Here is a 24,608-nt window from a genome sequence, read left to right as displayed (position 1 = left end):
TTTAGAAACTTAAAACTTTGTTGACATTTTTCAGACCATATATGCAATTGAACCAAGTCTGTTTCAATAATCATGTCATTGCTTGAATTGTTAACTATGCTTTCCATCTTCAAATCATCAGCTAACTTTCATAGCTTCGCTTGGATACCCTTGTCAATATCATTTATGAAAATTAAAAATAGGAGGGAACTCAAAACTGTGTCTTGAGGGATGCCACTCGTTATACCGGTCCACTCTGAAAACATGATTTATGACAGCCTTCTACCTCCTGTCTTTTAGCTGGCCACAAGCCAATGTAGTTACCAAGTAATGCCAGTTTGTTTTAATTTATGTAGCAGTCATCCAAGATCCAATCTTCTATGAGGGATGGTATCAAAAAAATAAAACTAAAATCTAGGTATCTAATGTCAGATTTGTTACCTGCACACAACTGTTTAATGATATCATTTATTTTACTAGATAGGTCAGGCAGGACCGTCCCTTTACAAACCCATGCTGGGACTTATTCAAGATACCATTCTTTCTAGTTAAGATGGTCCGGAATCACAACCTTAACTACAGGCTTCATTATCTTCCTTACCACAGAAGTGTAACTTATTGGCATATAGTCTAAAAGACATTTCTTGGCTAAAAGCTCAGAGTATGAAGGAATTTTACTTATGGATGGATTAATGCACACATTTATACTACCAAGGTAGTTTTAATGCATTGTTTTAATTATATTTCTCATTGTTAATACTTGAATTTATTTAAGCTGTCAACTTCTACAACTACAGATGGAAGTTTCTTTCAGCAGTCAACCACCCGCTGGCTAAAGGCAAATTTATACACATCTATTCTACAACTGTCTTTCCTCAATTTGAATTTATGTCCGCTCAGGCAACTAATGTTGGCAAGGGGAAGAATCCTATCAGCATTGAGCTTGTTCAAACCATTCAAGGCCTTATACACCTCAGTGAGATCACCTTGCAGGTGCCTAGTCTCCAGACACTGCAATTTGCAGAACTTAAGTCTTTCTTTGTAAGAGCAACCCTTTGTTCCATTCACCAATCTCATTGCCTTTCTCTGTACTCGTTCGAGCAGCTCTACATCCTTCTTAAAATGAGGCCTCCAGACCTGTATACAGTACTGAAGGTGTGGTCTGACCATTGCCTTATACAAAGGAATAACACCTCCTTATCCCTGCTAACAAGATTACTGTATATCATTGAAAAAATCCCATGAGCTCTCCTGGGCAGCTGGCCTGCACTGCTCACAGAACTTCATATATGGCTACACAATTACCCCCAGGTCTTTTTTCAATCTCTACCACCCTGAGTGTAGTATCACAGAGTTGATTTGTTACTCTGGTGTTACTGCTACCCATATGCAGTACTTTATATTTGTCAATGTTAAACTTCAGTTGCCACCTCTCAGCCCATCTGCCCAACTTTCTAGATCCTGTTGCAGTAGTTACTGTCATTAGTGTCATTAATAACCCTGCCAATCTTCATATCATCTGCAAACTTGAATATTAAGCCTGATATACCTACATCTATATCAGGGACGGCCAACTTAATTTGTGATGCGATCTACTTTTTTTCTTCAAAATGTGCTGCGATCTACCATCTCAAGAATTTCACTACACATGGTTAAAAAAGTTAATCAATACATTGAAAAATATTGTTTATAAATATTAAAATTAAATACAATTCAGAATTCTTATTTTAAATTCTTACGTATTTAAATTTTTAATTTATGCGAAGTTTGTGTCTTGTCATCTGCCAAATCTTTCAAAATCGAGGATATACTGTGATAGGCCAACCGTAAAGAATCTTCTGTATGCAAGTCTGTAAGAGCACAGCGATATTTCGTTTTTGTTTGTTTCAAACACAAAGGTCGATTCCCATAGATATGTGGAACCAAAACAGGAATTTGAAAGTTCACTGCATTTTTTTATATTTGGGTACTTTTCTTGGCAAACATATTTCCAAACATCTTTTTTTAATGATCTGGCTCTTAGAAAGAATTGTTTTGCAATGTAATAATTTCATTTTCAAGTAATATTTTCTCCATGTGAAAAATCTCACTGATTTTTTTCTGAAATTTGTTTTAAAATCACTGAATCTGATTTCAAAATCATCCACAACTTTCTCAATTTCAGAAACATATTTCTCACTATTAAATTCAAAAATAGGATATTTTTGCAAATGATCTTGCATATTTGCAAAATGATCGAATTTTTTTCTTTGAGATCCTTAGCCATTGCCAAAAATTGATATTTATATGCAGAAATACTACTAATCACGTCATCCACATTTTTATTTTTTCCTTGTAATTCCAAATTCAGATCACTTAAATTTATGGTAAAATCTGCCAAAAAGACCAGATCACACCTATCTTGTAGCTGCTGATAATCATCTCTCCTTTGATCAACAGATTTTTTAATTTCATTCAGGAAATTTTGAAATCTCAATAGAAACTTACTCTGACTCAGCCACCTCGCATCTGTGTCTAATATCAGATCTGGTTCATTTTCATCGAGTTGCATTTTGAAAAGTCTCCTTTGAAGAGATTGTCCTCTGATGGAATTCACAATTTTGAAAGCGATGTCCATAACACTTTTAGTATTTAATCTTTTGCTGGCTTGATGGTGGATGATACAATGGTAACTCAAAAAATCTGGGAATTTATCATCCTTTTGGCACAATGTGATGAATCCTTTAAGATGCCCTGTCGTTGCTTTAGCTCCATTTGTTGTTACTGAAACAAGCTTAAATAGTGGTAATTTAATTTTTTCAATAAAATGTTTGAATAAGTTAAATATATCAAGGCCTCTATAGTTCTTTCTTTTAATGAAACCATACCCAGCAGTTCTTTAGTGGCAGAATCTTCGAAAACCGATTACAAATAAAAACAAGCAATTGAGCTATATCACTGACATCTGTAGATTCATCCAGTTGTAAAGAAAAGGACACACAATTAACAATGTGAGCACGCAATTGTTAGCTCACATTTTTACTAATTTTTTCGATATGTCACATCACAGTATTTCGAGATAATTGCAGATCTTGAAGAGCACTTCTAATTTCATTTTTGTTCTTAAATTTTCGAAAAGAGAATCTGTTATTTCCAAAAATGCGTCTTTGACGAATTGACCATAAGAAAATGGTTTGCATTTTTTTGCAAGAAGATGACTCACTTTAAATGATGCTATAGTTACTGCTTTAGATTGTAAATTAGGTGTCATGAAGAAATTTTGTTGTGTGAATAATCTGGATTTAAGTTCTAATTTATTTTTTCTAAGGTCACTATACGGCAAAAAATCTGATTGGTATTTATCATGGAGCACGTTGAAGTGCCTTTCTAAATTTCCTTTTTTGGATATAGCCATGGAAGCATTGCAAATCAAACAGCAACATTTTTCTGTCACCATTACAAAAAAGTATTCTAGTTCCCACTCTTGATGGAAATTATACGTTTTACTCGTTTTTGTAGTGTTCATTTAAAATCAAAGGGTATTAAATTAACTTATAAGTAATGTCCAGTTATTTATATTAAGTAAGCAAAATAAGAATTCGACACATACACTATGCTATCCACAACGTAACTGCGTGAATTTTCATTAAACAAGCCAAGCAGCTGCGCGGCGATAAGAGTAGTCACATGGTTCAATGGATAAAGGAAATATTTAAAATTCATTGTGATCGACCAAAATTAAAGCTGCAATCGACTTATTGGCCACCTCTGATCTATATCATTGATAAATACATAAAATAACAATGGCCCCAGAATTGAGCCTTGGGGAACTCCACTAATAACATTCATCCACATAGAGAAAATGTAATATTCTCTATGTGGATGAATTGATTACCACTCTCTGTCTTCTCCCACTCAAACATCTCTTTATCCATAGCAGCAACTTACCTTTAATGCCATACTGCTCCAACTTGTACAGTAGTTTTCCATGTGCAACAGTATAAAAAGCGTTCCTGAAATCCAAGTATATGAAATCAAGATTATTTTTTGCATCCAGTTATTTTGTGACCACATCGTAGTATCCAATCAAATTGGTCAGACAAAACTTCCCCTTAACAAACCCATGATGTGTCTGAACTATAACTTCAGTCTTGTCTAGATGATTCTGTAGTGCTTCTTTAACCAGTGCCTCCATTAATTTCCCCATAACAAGTTAAACTAACAGGTATGTAATTACTTGTCACCCTTTGTTCCCCCCTTTATTAATTGGGGTCACATTTGCACATCTCCAGTCCGTGAGTAGCTACCCTGAGTCCAAGGAAGCTCTCATATTTATGGCCAAGGGTTTGCTTCCTTTGCAGCCTCCTTTATTATAACTGGGTAGATACCATCCATACCAAGTGCCTTTCTTATGTTTAATTTCAATAATTTATCCTCCACTTTTCTCTCAGTTATTACAAAATTATTTAGCTCCCTGCCAGAGTTTGATAAACTTCCGGCATTCTCTTCCCTGAATAACTCCTCATGTGTGAATGTAGATGCAAAATACTCATCTAGTTTGTCAGCTACTTGAGCAGGGTCCTCAACAGTCGACCTTTGATATCAAGTAGACCAATCTGATTCATCCTCTTCCTTCTCGAGTTTACATAAGTAAAGAACTCTTCGCTGTTTTTCTGTGCATCCTTTGCCAAAGATTTCTTGTAATCTGCCTTTGCCTAGAAGCCTATGGTAGATATAAGCTGGTGTGTAACTTGGTTACACACCAGCTTATATTTACCATAGGCTTCTGTGCCACGTGATGATTTGTATATATATTCCATGCATATTTCTTCTCTGCGACGAGTCTCATTGGTTCACCTGACATCCATTTAGTTCTAAACCTTGAATAGTATTTCTTAGTTGGGACAAAAAGCCTAGTAGCTTCCAAGATTACTTCCTTGAATGCTTCCCATTTAGAATTTGCTGTTGGAAATATCATCAGTTGGTCCCACAGTATAGACTTTAAAAACTGTCTCCGACCATCTTAGTCACCTTTATGAAAGCAATAACCCTTCCCTTTACCCCTGATGGTAGTACCTCCTTGAGTAAATCCCACTTCAGCACACTGTGATCACTGCCACCTAGTGATTCCTTTGTCTGCAGATTCTTAATGCATGAAGAATCACTACTGATACTCAGATTAAGAGTATTACTCCCTCTAGTTGCCTCCTGAACATGCTGCTGTAGAAAACAATCATCCAATAAATCCACAAAAGCCTTGCTAGTGTGTGAGTGATCAACCCACAAATTCCAGTCAATCTCTGGGAAATTAAAATCTCCCATTATAAGACAATCTGATTTACTGACTCACTCTATTTCTCTGTACAGTTGTTCACTATACTCATTAGAGTCATTAGGCCTATAACACACTCTCCTCTCAATTTCGCTTTCCCTGTGCTTATGTCACCCAAACAGACTCAACATTGCACTGTCCACCCATGTCAACTGGACGCACTTCCCTAGATTTTGTGTTTCTCAACTAACAACCCCTCCTCACCTCCTCTCCTGTCTATTCTTCCTGTACACATTGTACTCCCCAAATTCCAATTCTGCATTCCTCATATCTGTGTGACACCATGTTTCTGATATCCCAAAAATATCTGCCTTTGATGTTTTGACCAGCACCTCAAATTCATCAAATCTGTTTACTAAACTTCTGGCATTGGTATACACACAAGTATACATGCACTTGTTCTTATTCCTAGCTACCGTAACACAGCCCATGTGTTTACTTGTTCCGCGATGACTCCCAGCAGTCTCTGAAATCCCCAGCAACTTATTTTCCTGGCTGCTGCTCATTTCAATAAAAGCAATGCAAGAATCACTTTCACTTCTGCCAGTGCCTACTGCTAACCCATCAGTCTGTGTACTTCCCAAGCTAGCAGTTTTCCGACCCACCTAACACTGCCTCGATAGCATCAGCAAATATTCTTGCACCCTTTCTGTTTAAGTGTATCCCATCCCTGTAGCAGCGAGCATAAGGATGAGAATGTCTGTGTACACCTGTCTTTACGTTCCTGATGTCCATGTTGAGGAATTCAAGTACCAGGTTCCACAACCTTTTTTCCTATGATATAAAATAACATTTATGTGCATTAAACATTTTGATAGTCTTTTTAATGTGGATAGCAGAGATAGCCATGTTTTGTTGAAACCTAATAGCTGTTTATTTTCTTTTTAAAAAAAAGTACAAAAAGTTTTCTGTTCTGAGTGTATAAATATGAAAATGTGTATATTTTTGTTAAGATCGTCTGTCTGTCTGTCTCTCTTGATACAGTCTGGTAGTGGCTTAAATGTAATTGTAAATAGCATGTGCTGTACAACTGACATCAATCAGTTGTCTAGATAACACATACTGCACTTTAAAGTACTTATTATTCAGAAAAGCTATATATATCTTGTATATGGCTTTTCAGAATAATATGTACTTTAATATTCTTGTATAACTTCCACAGTTATAGTTATTATATTGCACACAAGCTACAATGCCTTTTACGCTTTCCGGTGGTTTTAATAATATAATTAAAAAGAAATCATAGATACAACTAGTAATTTCTTCTAGTTCTGGGATTTGCTCTTTAGTTGGAACAAAAAAGGACAAGCTTAATATTTTTGTGATTTGATATATTAAAGTAACTGAAGAAAATTGTATTTCATTAAAATTTTTTTTAGTAAATTAATGGAATACATTACAAAAATGTTTTGTACAATTGCCTATGGTTTTGTTGTGGCACATGAGATTTCAGATCAAAACATTTCTGAATAATTTTGGAATTACAGTCATTTAAATGTGACACACCGTATGATAACCAAAACAACACTTGATTTCTACAGTATGACATTGTTTACATTTGGCACACTATTAATTGGAGAAATAAAAAAAAAAAAAAGAACACTTATTATACTGAACTTCAATTTGTATGCTTGTTTTCTTTAGCAATGATGAATGTAAACTTTCAATTGAAAGCAATAGAATTAAAGTACTTGGGGCTACAACTATTTGTAGTGTCTCTGCTGAAGTATTCTAGATTGAGTCAGTCACTGAGAGCCAGGACTGTTTGATCCAAAGGTAAAGATGAATTGGTTAACTATATGCCAGTATGAAAGAGTTTTACTTATGCATGAGTTGATGCACACATACATTATTTATACTACCAAGGTAGTTTTATTGCATCATTTTAATTATCTCTCATATTGTGAATACCTTCACAATGAGTTGCCATTGTTATTGCACTACATATGGACTTCCAGGTTGTGTTTGTATTATATTTTTTATATCTTTTTATTTATTCACTTCATAGTCCACATTCATTTTAAAATCTGAAAAAAAAAAAAAAAAAAAAAAATCAGTGAAATTAAAGTATATCCTACTTTATATTCAACTTTTGATATAAAAGATGGAACAACAGCAGATACCCCAGGTTCTGGCGATAAAGGAACCTCAGATAGTCATAATGCTTCAATTGAAGAAGAAAATTCTGCTCAAGCTAAATCACTAAGATGTAATGAGTAAGTTAAGTTCTTTCTTTAGTTTTTTAAAATATTTCCTTTTACTTTCACATTTCATTTAATATATCTGTATCTGTTAGTATGTATCTATTTATATATACAGTGGAACTTCTCTATTACGAACTTCTATTTAACGAATTTCTCTATATTACGAATTTTTTCGCGAAACATTGCACCTTGAAACGAAATTACATGTAAAATTAACCCCATATAACAAAGTGTTAGTCTCTCTATAACGAATTTTTAAAAAAAATTAGTAAAAGCATTTTTGAAGATTTTCAAGCATTTACTGCTAAACAGCTGCTCAAATATACTGCCTCCTTCCTTCCGAAATTGCGTATTACCATCTGGAATTAAATAATCATCCTTTTAGTGAACACTTGTGGCCGTTGACGCCCGTAGGAGGGTCTCTGTTTCATTTTTGTTACAGTTATTAAACCAAATGGGTTTTCTTAAAAGTGGTCGTAAACTTTACAATAAATAGCGTAGATTTGTAAATTGATGTTGGCTCAGGGGAAAGCGAAATTCGCTGAGGTAAACCTTTAGCATGCTGCGGCGGCAATACATAGAATGCTACCATAGTTTTTAGTAACGCCTATTGAGTGACATTCGCTTCTCACCTCAACTGTACCACGTGACCTTCATGTCAATCATTATATATGTCCGTTCTCGTCTAACTGGACCCCCAGTAGATGGTTTTCATGAATATATTTTTTTTTTTTTTCGTTCGTCATCAATCACATAGGCTTGTATGCTCTTTTTTTTTTTTTTTTCTGAAAAGTAACATACAGCATATGTTAATCATAAATTTTCTTTCGTGTATATATGCATGAAAGCGGAATAAAAGAAATTCACAAAGTCATATATTTCTTCAAAGGGAGTGAGTGATACTGTTGAATTGGCAAGCGAACTTCATTGAGTAGGCGGTACCTGTACTAACAATTCACTGTATGGCCGGCGCAGCGAAGTTTGCGGTGCAGTCCAGTAATTTTTACAATTGCGAAAACAATGTCGAAGAGAAAGTGTTTAAGTATTAATGATAAAGCAAAGATTGTTATGATATTGACCAGGGTTTTAAGAAAAAAGATGTTGCAGAGAAATATGGCAATATCTGCAAGCAGTTTATCTACGAATTTAAAAAAATCGAGAATCAATTTTAAATGCAATTGAAGGAGGAGCAGACAAGAAGCGAATTAAGTTGTGTATGTACGAAGATGTTGATAAAACTGTTCTAAAATGGGTGCAAATGATACGTGAAAAGAATATCCCAATATCGAGCCTAATAATTAAGCAACAAGCTCTGAAATTTGTGCAGTTCTTCAGACATAAAGAATTTAATTTGAGCACTGGGTGGCTAGAAAAATTTAAGAAGCGCCACAGAATTGTGGAAAAGGTTATTTGTGGAGAAAGTGTTAATGTAAGCGAAGAAGATTGCAACAGTTGGAGGAACAATACCAGAAGATTTTGGAAGAAGATGAGCGTAAGGATGATTCTAATGCTGACGAAATGGGTTTATTCTTTAAATGTTTACCGAATAGAACACTTGCTTTTTGGCGGAAAACAAAGCAAAGAAAGAATCATTGTGCTAGTTGGAGAAAATATGACAGGAAGTGAAAAATTAAGACTTTTGGTCGTCGGAATATCAGAAAACCCAACATGTTTTAGAGGCACAAAATCTTTGGAAGTTGACTACACCTTTAATAAAAAAAAGCATGGATGACAAGTGATATTTTTGAAGAATGGATATTAAAACTAGACAAGCGTATAACAAAAAAAAAAAGGAAAATCGTGTTGGTAACTGACAACTGTCCGGCACATCCTGCCAAACTTAAAAGTGCGAAGTTGTTTTTACCACTAAACGTAACGTCAAAACTCCAGCCAATGGATCAAGGCATAATTAAAAATTTTAAATTTCATTATCGAAAGAGAATAATAATAAAGATTGCCAATGCGTTCTCAGAAAATAGAAACTTGGAGGTTACCTTAGAGATTGCATCTCTGAACTGACAAAAGTTTGGACAAACGATGTCACTGAATACACTATTCAAAATTGTTTTTCGAAAGCGGGATTTGCATTGAATACAGAAGTCGAACAACGACTGGACGAACAAGATGAACTGCCCCTTTCACATGCTTCTTGATTAGACCGGGGTTCGAGCCCGTCACCACCAAATACGGAGGATGCGGAATGGTCAGGGAATGACCACCGCATATCCCGGAGCAATATGGCCTTAGTTGCTAATACTCCTATTAAAAAAAAAAAAAAAAAAACAGCCCCTTTCACAACTGAAAAACTTTTGGATATTATTAGAATCGTCTGGAAACATCGAAAATGAAATAACAATGGATAGTTATGTTTATGTGGATCACAGCAGAACATTCAAATGAAGATGAAATACTGCTGAACAGTGTTAGATGCGACCATGATCACAAAGAAATTAACGATGACGCTGAAGAGACGTATCAGAACAACCCGCAGAAAAGCCAACTCGCGAAGAAATGCTTAAAGCTTTTAAAACGGTTCGTATGGGTCTACAGTTTTGTGAAAAGGTTCCTGATAATTGCTCTGAACAAATGTGAGGTTTTCTTTGAGAATCACACAATTTTTTTTAATTGTACTGTGCAAACGAAAATTACAGATTTTTTTAATTTGTGATATTTACTGGCGAAAATTGTGTAAACGTAATTTAAATAAGTATGTTTTTTTTAAATAAAATACATTAAAAATAAATGTAGATTCGTTTTCATTTTCTAATTAGATAACAATTTTTAATAAAAAAGATATTCTCTGTATAACGAAATTTCTCTATAACGAATTTTTTTTGCCGGATTTATCGAATTCGTTATAGGGAAGTTTGACTGTATATATATATATATTGTCCATAAAAGAATGACAAACTTGAATAATTCCAGAACAAATGAAAGTACACACAACAGAATTTGTTCAGTAAATGCACTCATTGATCCTCCTACCATTTACAGCGCCTCCGTAGCCAGGTGGGAAGGAGCAGCAGTGTGCAGCACACACTTCTTGATTAGACTGGGGTTCGAGCCCGTCACCACCAAATACGGAGGATGCAGAAAGGTCAAGGAATGACCACCGCATATCCCAGAGCAATATGGCCTTAGTTGCTAATGCTCCTAAAAACCAACCAACCAAACCAACCAAACCTCCTACCATTTCAATCAGTTATATGATGTCCAAATGGAATTCCACATGTCTTCTTACATTTTGTCCCATTTTTGGAATAACAGTTGTGGTATGCAGTCTTCTGTTTCAGAGTTTGTAAGTCTGGTACAACAGTGCAGAATGTGGTGGCCTTAACATAATTCCTAATGACCACATCACCTCTCTGACTGTGAACAGCTTCAGGAAAATATCTGGATTGCTACTGTGATTTTTTCTGCTGAAGTGTTTAGACATCTGGAACTCTGTCTTTTGTTTCTACATGTATTTCTGGAAGCTTATCCAGCTTACAGAAATATACGTAGCCAACATCTTATCTCTGTAGTTGGTGGTGAATTTCCATATTTGCTTCCTTTCTTGAAGTGTAAAGAATTTTCTCAATTACTGCAGCCATTATTTTTCTTCAGACATCAGCCAACACCTGGGAAAGAAAACAAAACTTATTAATTAGGATTATAAAACTTGCTGATGTTTTACATTCAGCAATGAAATTTCCAGTGTCTCAACATTCAGGATCTGGAAAAGTTGAGCAGATGGGTTGAGAAGTGGCAACCGAAGTTTAACTGACAAATGCAAAGTACTGCACATGGGTAGCATAACCCCAGAGAAATGTACCAACTATATGGTGTTATATTCAGGGTAGTGGAGAATGAAAGAGACCTGGAGGTAATGGTGTAGTCAAATATGAAGTTTTCTAGCAGTGCAGACAGGCTGCAAGAGTAGCTCATAAGGTCTTGTCAATGATATACAGCAGGAGTGGCCAACTTAATTTGTGATGCAATCTACTTTTTTCCTTCAAAATGTGCCGCGATCTACCATCGCAAAAATTTCATTGCACGAGGTGTACAAATCGAGGGATGACTGTATATTTAAAATTTGGCATGATTGACCGAAATTAAATCTGCGATCGACTGGTAGATCGCAGTTGACTCGTTGGCCACCCCTGATATACAGGAATAAGGAGGTGATTATCTCCCTTGTATAAGGCAATGGTCAGGCCACACCTTGAGTAATGCATAAAGGTGTGGAAGCATCAATTTAGGAAGGATGTGGAGTTGCTAGAGTACAAGACTTGTGAGTGGAACAAAGAGGTGCTCTTACCAAGAAAGGCTTAATTTCTGCTGCAAATTGCAGTGTCTGGAGACTAGGCACCTGTGGGATGATTTGATTGAGGTGTATTAGGCCTTGAATGGATTGAGCAGGCTCAATGCTGATGGAATTCTTTCTCTTGCTCAGATTACTAACTTGAGGGGTATCAACTGATATTGAGGAAAGGCAGTTGTCGAACAGATGTGTGTAAGTTTGCCTTTAGCTAGCTGGTAGTTGATTGCTGGAACAAACTTCCATCTGTTGTGGAAGTTGATAGCTTAAATAAATTTAAGGAAGAAGTGGACAGATTTTTTGGAGCAAGTGGATCGGTGAAATAGGAAGTTTTTTATTTGGCCGATGCTGTATAAGCTTATCTATCTTGCATCATATGCCTCTACTAATGCCAATGCTAATTTGTTTTGAATTTAGCAGTTTTGACTTAACCTGGTTTTTAAGCCAAATTGATTATCTTTTTAATAAACTCTTATAATAGCTTGATGCTGGTGTCAGACTATAATTCTGGGGATTTGAGTGATCTTTTCCAGCTTTTAAGAAAGCTGTAATTACTGGATGTCTCTAGGGACATGGATGAATATTTTCTAGAAAAGTATAGTCATAGTAATTTGGTAGACAAATATTCTTCATTCATGTTATAACATTGAGTAAAATATTCCATTGGGACTTGCTTCACTATTGTGAGCCTTAGCTATGGATTGTTTCAGTTTAGGGAAGGGAGTGTTCATAACAAAATTAATCCTGTGTTTTTTAATTGAGATTACATTTTCTTAAAAGGTTGGATTTCAGCTAATTGAATATCATTATTGCAGATAGCTGTGCAATTGTTTCACTCATGAAGTTTACAATATCTTGCAGGGAAGAAAATTTGTACCCATTCTAGCCTATGGCTGTAGAGTTTGCTCGTGGATACTTAGCCTTGAATAATCTGATCTTCTTTCAAATCAGTCTGATACCTTTTGCCCTTATTAATTGTAGAAGCTTATTCAGCTAATCCATTTTTCTTTACTTTCTGATGATTTACTTGACTTTTGTTGTTTTGTTAATAGTTGTTGTTAATATGTTGTTGATATGTTGTTAATGCTTTTCCCCCAGTTGTGTATATTTCTGATTCAGCCTATGATTGATCTGTCTGATGTAGCAGTGTTGATTGAAGAGCAGAAATATTTCTTTTGCTAGGTCTACCATTTGCCTTGTAATGTAATTAGTTCAAGCATTGATAAGTTTGGAATTGGATAATATTCTGACCAAATTTCTAACTAAAGTTTGACCACTTTGCCTTTGAAAATTGCTACTTCCTATAAGGTTCACCACACTGGTTTTGTGCAGATTATAATTTGCTGTTAAAAAAGTAATCTGCAAACTACTTTTGGAAAATGATCACTGTTTCAATGGATCTGGTGGATTGACCATTCTAAGGTCAGGTATAGAGCAGGGATGCAGAATGAGAAGTTGATTGCTGAACATGATCCAGGTGGATAGGTTGTCACCACTTACCAGGGTGACATCACAAACATTAATGCAGTTTTGATTGGTTGCCTTTGTTTGTTGTTTATAGACAAAGCTATCCAGCAAAAGGTAAACTGAAAACAAAAATAAGAAAAATTCCAATAGCAACATGTGCTGCAGCTGCTTTCAGGCACTATCTATATAGAATTTTTTTTAGATGGAATACTGGAATTGATTACTGTGGATGAATTAGTATGGTAGTGTTGCCACAAACAGCTTGTACATACAGTACAATAAAAAATTATATAGTATAAATTATTGTTGTAGGATTGACTTGTAATATTAGTGTAGCATTTTTTACAGACAAATGCCAGGTTGTATTTATTTATGTATTAAATATCAAAAATATTGTTTCAGGAGGCCTCCACAGCTCTACTGAATTATTTATTTTGGAATGAAAGATTGGATCTGGCTGCTTTTTTTGAATTATTTATTTTGGAATGTAAGATTGGATCTGACTGTTTTTTCTGCTTGTACCTTCAGTTTCAGCTTTCCTGTTTGTTAAAATGGCTGGTCTAAATCCATAACATTTGCTGTATGTATCATAAAGTTTACGTCTTCTTGCCCACATTGGTTGTCAAGATCTGTTTTTAATTTATTGGGATGAGTAGTTGTGTTTGAATTAGTTTTAGTATATGTTGGCAAACAACCTCATTGTAGTGTCAACCAAAAAAAAGTTTTTACATTTTCATTATTGTCCATTCCCTCTAATAATTATCCAGTCCTCCTTTTAAATTTATCCAAAGTACCCACTTTTACAACATTAGGTGGAAATTTATTCAAACAATTAATTATTCTTTGGCTTAAAAGTAATTGATTTAAGCTTAAGGAAAATTTCTGTGTATGCATTCTGCAATGATCCTTGTTCAGTTTAAATTTATGCCCTCTTATGTATGCTGCCTAAGGAAGAGTAATGTAGCCATCAGCTTTTACTTATCCTTTTTAAAGCCTTATGCACATCAGTTAGGGTATCATGTAGATGTCTAAATTCCAGTTGTTGCAATTTTAATGCTCCCCACCTCCACTAGTCTTCATTGGTAGTTTTGGTATCAAGACCATATGTACCCAGAGATTCAGATTTGTGATGCGATGCAAATATCTGAGTTGCAAGCGTGTGCTTCTTCTGAAAGGATATAGCATGAAACGTTTTGGAAATGATTCTTGTGATGTGATTTGTAGTTTCCTGACAGATTATTTTGTTCTCAACTTTGTATTTCTGAACTTCTTTCCGAATTTTCAAACATTTCCAAGATTTTGAGTAGGTACTCAGGCTGGATTTCCCTTACAGTTTGGGAATTTCATAATCTGTGTAGAGCAGGGGTGGCCAACGAGTTGATCGCGGCTTTAATTTCATTCGATCATGACAAATTTTAAATATACAGTCATCCCTCGATTTGTGTGGTCAGATATACTGCCAAAACTTTATATTGCACTGCAAAGTGGGTTTCGCTACCTGCACATTATTTTTATTTATTTATTTTTTTTTTTTACGAAGCTTCAAAAATAAGAATGAAGAGCAGATTTTGAAATTTATTTTTGCTTTTTTTTGCATGATTGAAGATTTCATTGAAGGAGAAACACATTTCACCATAATAACGTAAAATCCCACAGAATTTCAGCTGTCGGTATTACTACCTGTTTATAATTAGATTTCACTAACAGAAAAGCTGAATAAACCGGAAAGTGCAAATTGTTTTTATTGTTTTATGTTTGTCACCTCCAGAAATAGTGTTAGAGAAATATCACAAAGGCATTCAAAACTGATAAGGATATAACCAAAAAGAGCAATAAACGGTGGTGTGTTTGTCCGGTTATTTTGGAAACAACTTCCTCATTTGGGAATCCTCTTCATCAATTATCCTACATTAGCTGTTCAGACAGAATATTTTTCCGTCTCGCACAACTTAGTGTTTTAATCAGTAAGCATTGCTTTTGCCAAGTAAAATGTATCATTTTCATTGAGTGGAAATTAGAATACTTTTTTGTAACGGTGAAAGAAAAATGTTGCTGTTTGATTTGCAATGCTTCTGTGGCTATACCCAAAAAAGGAAATTTAGAAAGGCACTTAAATGCACTCCATGGTAAATACCAATTGGATTTTCCGCCGAATAGTGACCTTAAAAAAAATAAATTCGAAGAACTTAAATCCAGATTATTCGCGCAACAAAATTTCTTCATGACACCTAATTTACAATCTAAAGCAGTAACTGTACCATCATTTAGAGTGAGTCATCTTCTCGCAAAAAAATGCAAATCATTTTTTGATGGTCAATTCATCAAAGACGCATTTTTAGAAATTACAGATTCTCTTTTTGAAAATTTTAAGAACAAAAATGAAATTAAAAGTGCCCTTGAAGATCTGCAATTATCTCGAAATACTGTGATGCGACGCATCGAAAAAATGAGTAAAAATATGAGCGAACCATTGCGTGATGATATTGCTAATTGTATGTCCTTTTTTTTACAACTGGATGAATCAACAGATGTCAGTGATACAGCTCAGTTGCCCATTTTTATTCGTATGGTGTTCGATGATTCTGCCACTAGAGAAGAACTTCTGGGTATGGTTTCGTTAAAAGAAAGAACTAGAGGTCTTGATATCTTTAACTCATTCAAACATTTTATTGAAAAAGTTATCACTATTTAAGCTCATATCAGTAACAAGATGGAGCTAAAGCAATGATGGGGCATCTTAACGGATTCATCGCATTGTGCCAAAAGGATGATGAATTCCCAGATTTTTTGAGTTACCACTGTATCATCCACCAACAAGTGTTAGCCAGCAAAAGATTAAATACTAAAAGTGTTATGGACATTGCTTTCAAAATCGTGAATTCCACCAGAGGACAATCTCTTCAAAGAGACTTTTCAAAATGCAACTCGATGAAAAAGAACCAGATCTAATATTACACACAGTTGTGAGGTGGCTGAGTTGGAGTAAGTTTCTACAGAGATTTCAAAATTTGCTGAATGAAATTAAAAAATTTTTTAATCAAAGGGGAGATGATTATCAGCAGCTATAAGATACAGCGTGGTTGTGTGATCTGTCTTTTTTGGCAGATTTTACCAGTAAATTAAGTGACCTGAATTTGGAATTACAAGGAAAAAATAAAAATGTGGTTGACATGATTAGTAGTATTTCTGCATATAAATATCAATTTTTGGCAATGGCTAAGGATCTCAAAGGGAAAAAATTCGATCATTTTGCAAATATGCAAGATCATTTGCAAAAAATCCTGATTTTGAATTTAATAGTGAGAAATATGTTTCTGAAATTGAGAATGTTGTGGATGATTTTGAAACCAGATTCAGTGATTTTAAAGCAATTGAAGACATTGTTAAATATATTTCTTATCTATTTAATGTCGACTTAGATACGAAACAAATTTCAGAAAAAATCACTGAGATTTTTAACATGGAGAAAATATTACTAGAAAATGAAATTATTACATTGCGAAACGATTCTTTCTAAAAGCCAGATCATCAGAAAAAGAGTTTTGGAAATATCTGTGCCGAGAAAATTACCCAAATGTAAAAAAATGTAGTAAACTTTTAAATTCCTGTTTTGGTTCCACATATCTATGAATCAGCCTTTTTGTATTTGAAACAAACAAAGATGAAGTATCTCTGTGCTCTTACAGACTTGCATACAGAAGATTCTTTACGGTTGGCCTTATCACAGTATGTTCCCGATTTTGAAAGATTTGGCAGATGACAAGACAAAACTTTGCATAAATTTAAAATTTAAATACGTATGAATTTAAAATAAGAATTCTGAATTGTATTGAATTTTAAAATTTATAAACAATATTTTTCAATTTGTGTTGATCGCATCACAAATTAAGCTGGCCATCCCTGCTATAGAGCATTCAATTTGATTTTGCCAAGGGATCCATACCTTTGACTGAGGCTCCACAACATGCTGTTTGAAAGTTACTGTATTTTCAGCATTTATAGTATATCTTAGTGGATTTGCAATGAGGCGAAAGTCAGATGTTACAAAATTTTGTAGAACTGTGTTGTTTAAAATGAAGATAATAGTGATACAAGAATGAATGGATATAGGAATATCATTCTCCTTGATCAGAATCTTTTTGAGTTAGTTTTAGATTGTGTATGTTTGTAGACAACATTAATATAGCAGCTTTCATCCATTTCATCCACACAAAATAAAGAAAGAAAAAGAATTTAGAGATTATTCATTAAGCAAAATTTTAAAAGAGCTTTGTTCATTGTTCACATTAACCTTAAGGTGCATTGCAGAATATTTTATGTACTCCTAGAAGAAAACAAGTGGCCCAGGGGACTGGTAATTCAAAACACAAACACATTTTATTTTTGTTATCATTTGTGAAAATGGTGTTTTTTTTTTTAATCTTGTTATAAATACATAGGTAGATCTATGTTTTTCATGGGTGGCCTCCTGAGATCTACATATTTTCGAGATAATTTCAAGTAAATTTCAAATAATATGTCTGTTTTTGTATATGCTGCCATCTGTTAGCTGCATTTCTAATATTAGACAGTTTTAATAGATGGCAGCATGAAAATAGTTGAGAGGAAGATATCATACTTGTTGGCATTGTTGTTGATTTTGGCTTACAAAAGCTGAGATTTAAGAAATTCTTCAGAATATCAGAAGTTGATGAAACTGAATTAAGTGATATATATGAATGTAGAGGATGTTATTACTTTAAAAAATACAAAAATTCTCTCAAAATTCTTCGTTTTTTTTTTTTAATTAAAAAAAAATTAGTAAAATCAAGTTAAAATCTTTAAAATATTTTTTCAAGTTCTGCGATTTCTTCTTATTTTTGTTAATAAATATGGCCATAATAAACATCTGGCAATAGTTTGCATAATTGTTCAGTTAGCCATAAAACAAGGTAAACTTCATCCCAACACAAAGCACATGATAAGGTCCAAGGATAATTCCCTCTCTTAATTTAGAAATCAAGGTTAATAAAATAACTTAAAGTTTAAGAAACTAATAACATTAAAGATTAATTTTCAAACAAAGTGAATGAATAATCGCAACTCCATTAACTTGTGAAATAGAGTCGAGAAATACAACCCAAAAACTCAATTATTAAACCTGTTTCCTTGTCAATCATAGTCATAAAAGACCAGTGAGAGACTAGTGTGTAGACAGTAGAATCCTACGAATGTTACTAGGTTGACAGATGGCAAACTGACCTATAGTGCCACAACATTCACTGCAAACTTTACCATAAGTGGGTCATACATAGGATAAAAAAAGAGTTAGCGCAGTTCTGTCAGTATTGTGCCTTCGAGGTGATTTGATAAAAATGCTTCAACTTCATTTATGAGATTTGGTGTCTGTAATTTCACTGAAACAGCAGTTAACGTTGGAACAATTAACAGTAAACAAAATGATTTTTCTTATTTTTTAAACTCTCCTGATGCAGTCTAACTTCAGCAGCCATTTAGAACAAAATTCAAGTATCATTCAAGCCACCAGTTTGTAACATTTTAAACTAGAAAAACACTGTAGCTTCCAAAATTTTCCAGTCACCAGAGAGAATAGTCCTCTGTTTCTTTTATTTTTCTGCTCAAAGGAGAGAAAAACATCAAGATAATGAAGAAAGGTTTATGTGCTTACTACCATGTCAAGAATTAGCACTAGTATGCAGCATCAGCCAAAAAAAAAAAAAAAAAAAAAAAAAAACACTTCCATTTCACCCCTCCGTTCGTTCGAAATACCTGTCCAGCTGAGCCTTAAGTTTATTTAGGCTATCAACTTCCATAACAAGGGATGAAAGTCTGTTGCACCAACCAAATTTCTGCACATCTATCCTACATCTTTCTTTCCTCAATCTGAATTTATGCCCTCTCAGGTGATTATTCTGAGCAAGAGGAAGAATCCCATCGGCATTGAGCATGTTCAAACCATTCAGGGCTTTATACACCTCTATCAGATCACCTTGCCGGTGCTTAGTCTCCAGACACTGTAATTTGCAAAACTTAAGCCTTTCTTCGTAAGAGCAATCCTTTGTTCCATTCACTAATCTTGTTGCCCTTCTCTGTACTCGTTCCACCAGCTCTATATCCTTCTTGAAATGAGGCCTCCAGACCTGTATACAGTACTCAAGGTGTGGCCTGACCATTGCTTTATACAAGGGAATAATCACCTCCTTATCCCTGCTAGAAAAATTCATGTATATCATTGACAAGACACCATGAGCTACTCTTGCAGCCCGTCTACACTACTCAGAGAACTTCATATCTGCCTGCACGATTACCCCCAGGTCCTTTTCATTCTCTACCATTGTCAGTGTAGTACCACAGAGTTGATACATTGCTCTGGGGTTGCTCTTTCCTATATGTAGCACTTTACATTTGTTAATGTTAAACTTCATTTGCAACCTTTCCAGATCCTGTTGCAGCAGCAGCATAGCGTCAGTAGTATCCTTAACAACCCTGCCAACCTTTGTATCGTCTGAAAACTTGGACATTAAGCTTGATACACCATCGTCAATATCATTTATAAATACAGAAAACAATAATGGACCCAACACTGAACTCTGAGGGACTCCACTAATAACATTAGTCCACGATGAGCAGTGCCCATTGATTACCACTCTCTGTCTCCTCCACCTCAACCATCCCTTTATCCATAGCAGCAATTTGCCTCCAGTGCCACACTGCTCCAATTTGTGCAGCAGTCTTCCGTGTGCAACAGTATTAAAAGCGTTTCTAAGATCCAAATATATAATATCAAAGTTATTCCCTGCATCCAGTTCTTTTGTGACTGCATCATAGTATCCAATCAAATTGGTCAGGCAAGACTTTCCCTTAACAAAACCATGCTGTGTCCGAGCTATAACTGAAGCTTTGTCTAGATGATCCTGCAGTGCTTCCTTAACCAGTGCCTCCATTAATTTTCCTGGAACAGAAGTTAAACTCACAGGTCTATAATTACTTATGTCAGCCTTTGATCCTCCTTTGTGAATTGGGATTACATTTGCACATCTCCAGTCTATGGGTACCTCCCCTGAGTCCAAAGAAGCTCTCATAATTATGGCTAAGGGTTTGCTTACTTCCTTTGCTGCCTCCTTTAATATAACTGGATAGATCCCATACACCCCAGGTGCCCTTTTTTATGTTTATCCTCAACAATTTCTTCTCCACTTTCCTGTCAGTTATTACAAAATCATCTAGTTCACTGCCAGAGTTTACTTCACCTCTGGCATTCCCCTTCCTGAATAACTCCTCGTGTTTGAATGTAGATGCAACATACTTGTTTAATTTGGTAGCCACCTGAGCAGGTTCCTCAACTGTTGAACCATCAATATCCAGTGGACCAATCTGATTCATCCCTTTCCTTCTAGAGTTTATATATAGGTAAAGAACTCTTTTCTGTTTTTCTTTGCATCTTTTGCCAAGGATTTCTCATAATCTGCCTTTGCTTGCCTAATCTCTTTTGTGACTTGGTTACAGACCAGCTTATATCTATCATAGGCTTCCATGTCACGTGTTAATTTGTATGTATCCCATGCATTTTTCTTCTCTGCCATATGTCTCATTAGTTCATCTGACATCCATTTAGGCCTAAACCTTGAACAATATTTCTTAGTTGGTGTGTAAAGCATAGTAACTTCCAAGATAAGTTCTTTGAATGCTTCCCATTTTGAATTTGCTGTTGATCCCACTGTATAGAATTTAAATACTGTCTCAGACCATCATAGTCGCCTTTATGAAAGCAAAAACCCTTCCCTTTACCCCTGATGGTAGTTATTTCTTTGAGTAAATCCCACTTCCACACACTATGATCAGTGTCACCTAGTGGTTCCTTTATCTGCAGATTCTTAATGCATGAAGAATCACTACTGATAATCAGATCAAGAGTATTACTCCCTCTAGTTGCCTCCCGAATATGCTGATGTAGAAAACAATCATCCAATAAATCCACAAAAGCCTTTCTAGTGTGTGAGTGACCAAGCCACAAATTCCAGTCAATATCTGGGAAATTAAAATCCCCCATTATAAGACTGTGATGTACTGCCTCACTCTGTTTCCCTGTACAGTTTCTTATTATACTCATCAGAGTCATTAGGCCTATAACACACTCCTACTCTCAATTTTGATCTCCCAGTGCTTATGCCACACTAAACTGACTCGACACTGCACTGTCCAGCGATGTTCACTTCCTTGGATTTTATGTGTTTCTTAACTAATAGCATAACCCCTCCACCCTTCCTATCCTTTCTGTACACATTGTACTCCCCAAATTTCAGTTCTGCATTCCTTATATCTGTGTGACACCATGTCTCTGATATCCTAACAATATCTGCCTTTGATGTTTTAAGCAATACCTCAGATTCATCAAATTTATTTACCACACTCCTTGCTTTGGTGTACACGCAAGTATATGTGCACCTGTTCCTATTCTTAGCTACCCCAACACAACCCATGTGTTTACTTGTACCACAATGACTCCCAGCAGTCTCTGAAATATCATGCATCTTATTGTCCATGGTGTTGCTCATTCCAGAAGAAGCAGTGCAAGAATCGCTTTCACCTCTGCCAGTGGCTACTGTTAATCTATTAGTCCTTAAACCCCCCCCCCAAGCTAGCAGTTTTCAGACCCACCTAACACTGCCTTGATAGCATCAGCAAATATTCTTGCACCCTTTCTATTGAAGTGTATCCTATCCCTGTAGAAGCAGTCTCTCCTGTTAACAAGCATACACCATGCTGGGAAAAATTCTGCCCCTTGAACCTTGCACAATCTTTCCCTGGCTGGTTGGTTGTTGGGTTTTATTGGCGTGTTAGCAACTAAGGCTATAATGCGCCAACTTTCCAGGGCCTAATTGATCGACAAGGCTCTCATCATATACTCCCTCCTATCGTGTCTGGGCAGAATTGCAGACACTTTCAAATTCAACCCTAATTCACAGCTTTTTTTTCAACAGTGACCTGTACTTGTTAAGTAATTCTGCCGGTCTCCTACTCTTAATATCATTAGTGCCAACGTGTGCAACTATATCACCTTTTGTGCCCTTAAAAGATGATATCTGCTCTACAACGTCATCAACTTTTGCCCCTGGCAGACATACCCTGGTCATGTTCCACTTATCCTTTTTACAAAGCATGTTCCTTGTTTCTCTGACAGTAGAGTCACCAACAACTACTAGTTTCTGTGGGACCAGCGCATTCTGCCTTGGGGGTTGCCACTGTGTTGAGTGATGACCAAGTGCAAGCTCTGGCGTGTTGATGTGGGCAGCTGAGAGCTTGATGGTCCCCTCAATTTAGATCCTTCGAGGACATACACCCTGTCCTTCAAACTCTCATATAGGCCTATAACAACGCTGAGTTGTCGCCTGATTTCCTTACACTCTTTACATCGCGCGCACACGAAGATATCTCCCATGGCAATATCATGTACCGTACCTGATTGCTCCACAAACATCATGCAAGCAGTGCATTTTAAAAGGCTGTGATTCAGAGGGCAACTGCCCCCCCCCCCCCAGTTCTCCTCTAAGCCATAGCACTCCCATTACCTCTCAAGTCAGTGTTTTATCAGGCAAACACTTGTAAAACAAACCAGTCTCATCTGCATTTGACACATTATTAGAAACTTAGAATTTCGGAGACATTTTTATGCCATTTGTTACAGATCTTATCTCTAATATTTGAACATTTCTACAAATTTTCTAAAAACTGTATCATGTTTATTTTTTTTTTTGGAAATTTACTAGCCACCCCCCTCCTTGTCTTAAATCCATTATAATGATCTTTAATAAATTGAGATAGGCCACTTTAATCCAGATTGGTCTTATCTGGATGACCTGTGCTCATTTGTTTTCTATTGTTATTGGATTGGGTATGCTCTGCTTGCAAATTGCATCCTTCTTTTTTTTTTTTTTTTGCTAGGCAAGTCGAGAGTGTATTAGGAGGTATCCAAAATTCAGCAGCAGCAGCAGTTACAGACTTCTTGTTGTCACCCTTTTGTGCAGCCTGAATGACTAATTTTGTTGGCAATTGACATCCAGTAGTTTTCTCTTTGTTGTAATCATTTTGTGAATTAGTGTGTCTGCTAAAATGTATGTACCAGTTCATATTAGAAAATCATGTGACGTTTTCTTGTGTATATATATGTACAGTACCGAACTTAAATCTTTAACATAATATTTTGAAACAGTTCATTCTAAACAGACTTACTGCATCTGTTAATTAGTACATTTTATTCTCTCTCAGAGTTTTAAATATCACAAAATCAAAGGATCTGTCAATAATGACAGATCCTTTGATTTTGTCAGACTGAGAGAGAGAGAGAGAGAGAGAGAGCGAGAGAGAGAGAGAGAGAGAGAGAGAGAGAGAGAGAGAGAGAGAGAGAGAGAGAGAGAGAGAGAGAGAGAGAGAGAGAGCATGAACATCTTGTGAATTCATGTGATGATTGTGCTGTGGAGGAACTCCCTGTGTACTTCTGCTTGGACACCCATACAGAAACATTTTGTATTTACCTCAGTTACAGAACCAAATCACAAAATTGTTGAGTTATTGAGAACAGCATTATTATTATGGAGTTTGAAATATTGAGGAATTCAGTTTTATTGTAAAGTACTGTACAAGGTAAGAGAAAGGAAACTCTGTAATTGAATAACTTAAAGAATGCAGGGTAAGATTTTACCCTGCATTCTTTAAGTTTAATCTAATTATAGCTAATTTCCATGCTTGTGGGAATAAATCCTCAGCCAAGCAGTGATTAAATTAGTTCAGTAAGGTATCAGGAGAAATTTCTGAAAGCTTTTTAATGGTTTCTGTTTCAATTAAGTCAGGTTCAGGGTGCTTATTGTTTTTGTGTTTTAAGAGTGTTGCTTGCAGTTCTTCCATAGTGAAGGGTGGCTCTATTGACATATTGAGTTATTGAGAACAACAACAATTATTATTATGGAGTTTGAGATATTGCGGAATTCAGTTTTATTGTAAAGTACTGTACAAGGTAAGAGAAAGGAACTGTGTAAGATTTTTCCCCTGCATTCTTTACGTTTAATCTAATTATAGCTAATTTCCATTCTTGTGGGAATAAATCTCAGCCAAGCACTGATTAAATTAGTTCAGTAAGGTATCGGGAGAAATTTCTGCAAGCTTTTTAATGGTTTCTGTTTCAATTAAGTCAGGTGCAGTGTGCTTATTGTTTTTTGGTTTTTAAGAGTGTTGCTTGCAGTTCTTCCATAGTGAAGGGTGGCCATATTGACATATTGCTATAATTTACATTGCTGGCTATTATGTTGCTCTGAGCCTGGGTTAACACCTGGTTCTCAGTCTAGAATAAATG

The 24,608-nt window shown here is 35.5% G+C and overlaps 1 protein-coding gene across 2 annotated transcripts in view; it reads left to right on the top strand.

The window, feature by feature from the left end:
* The window catches only part of LOC150081910 (UBX domain-containing protein 1), a 231,312-nt gene that overhangs the window by 42,902 nt on the left and 163,802 nt on the right, over positions 1–24,608 (top strand). For both annotated transcript variants that reach the window (XM_090379816.1, XM_090379815.1), the window contains exon 4: positions 7,395–7,506. In XM_090379816.1, the coding sequence (XP_090235942.1) occupies positions 7,395–7,506 (112 nt within the window). The remainder of the gene's footprint in view (positions 1–7,394; positions 7,507–24,608) is intronic.

This window comes from Mastigoproctus giganteus, chromosome 8 (genome assembly GCF_048544385.1).
Source record: "Mastigoproctus giganteus isolate SK-2022 chromosome 8, ASM4854438v1, whole genome shotgun sequence".
NCBI lineage: Eukaryota > Metazoa > Arthropoda > Arachnida > Uropygi > Thelyphonidae > Mastigoproctus > Mastigoproctus giganteus.
The sequence above is the reverse complement of the archived record's forward strand: the minus strand, read 5'-3'. Positions and strand labels throughout refer to the sequence as shown.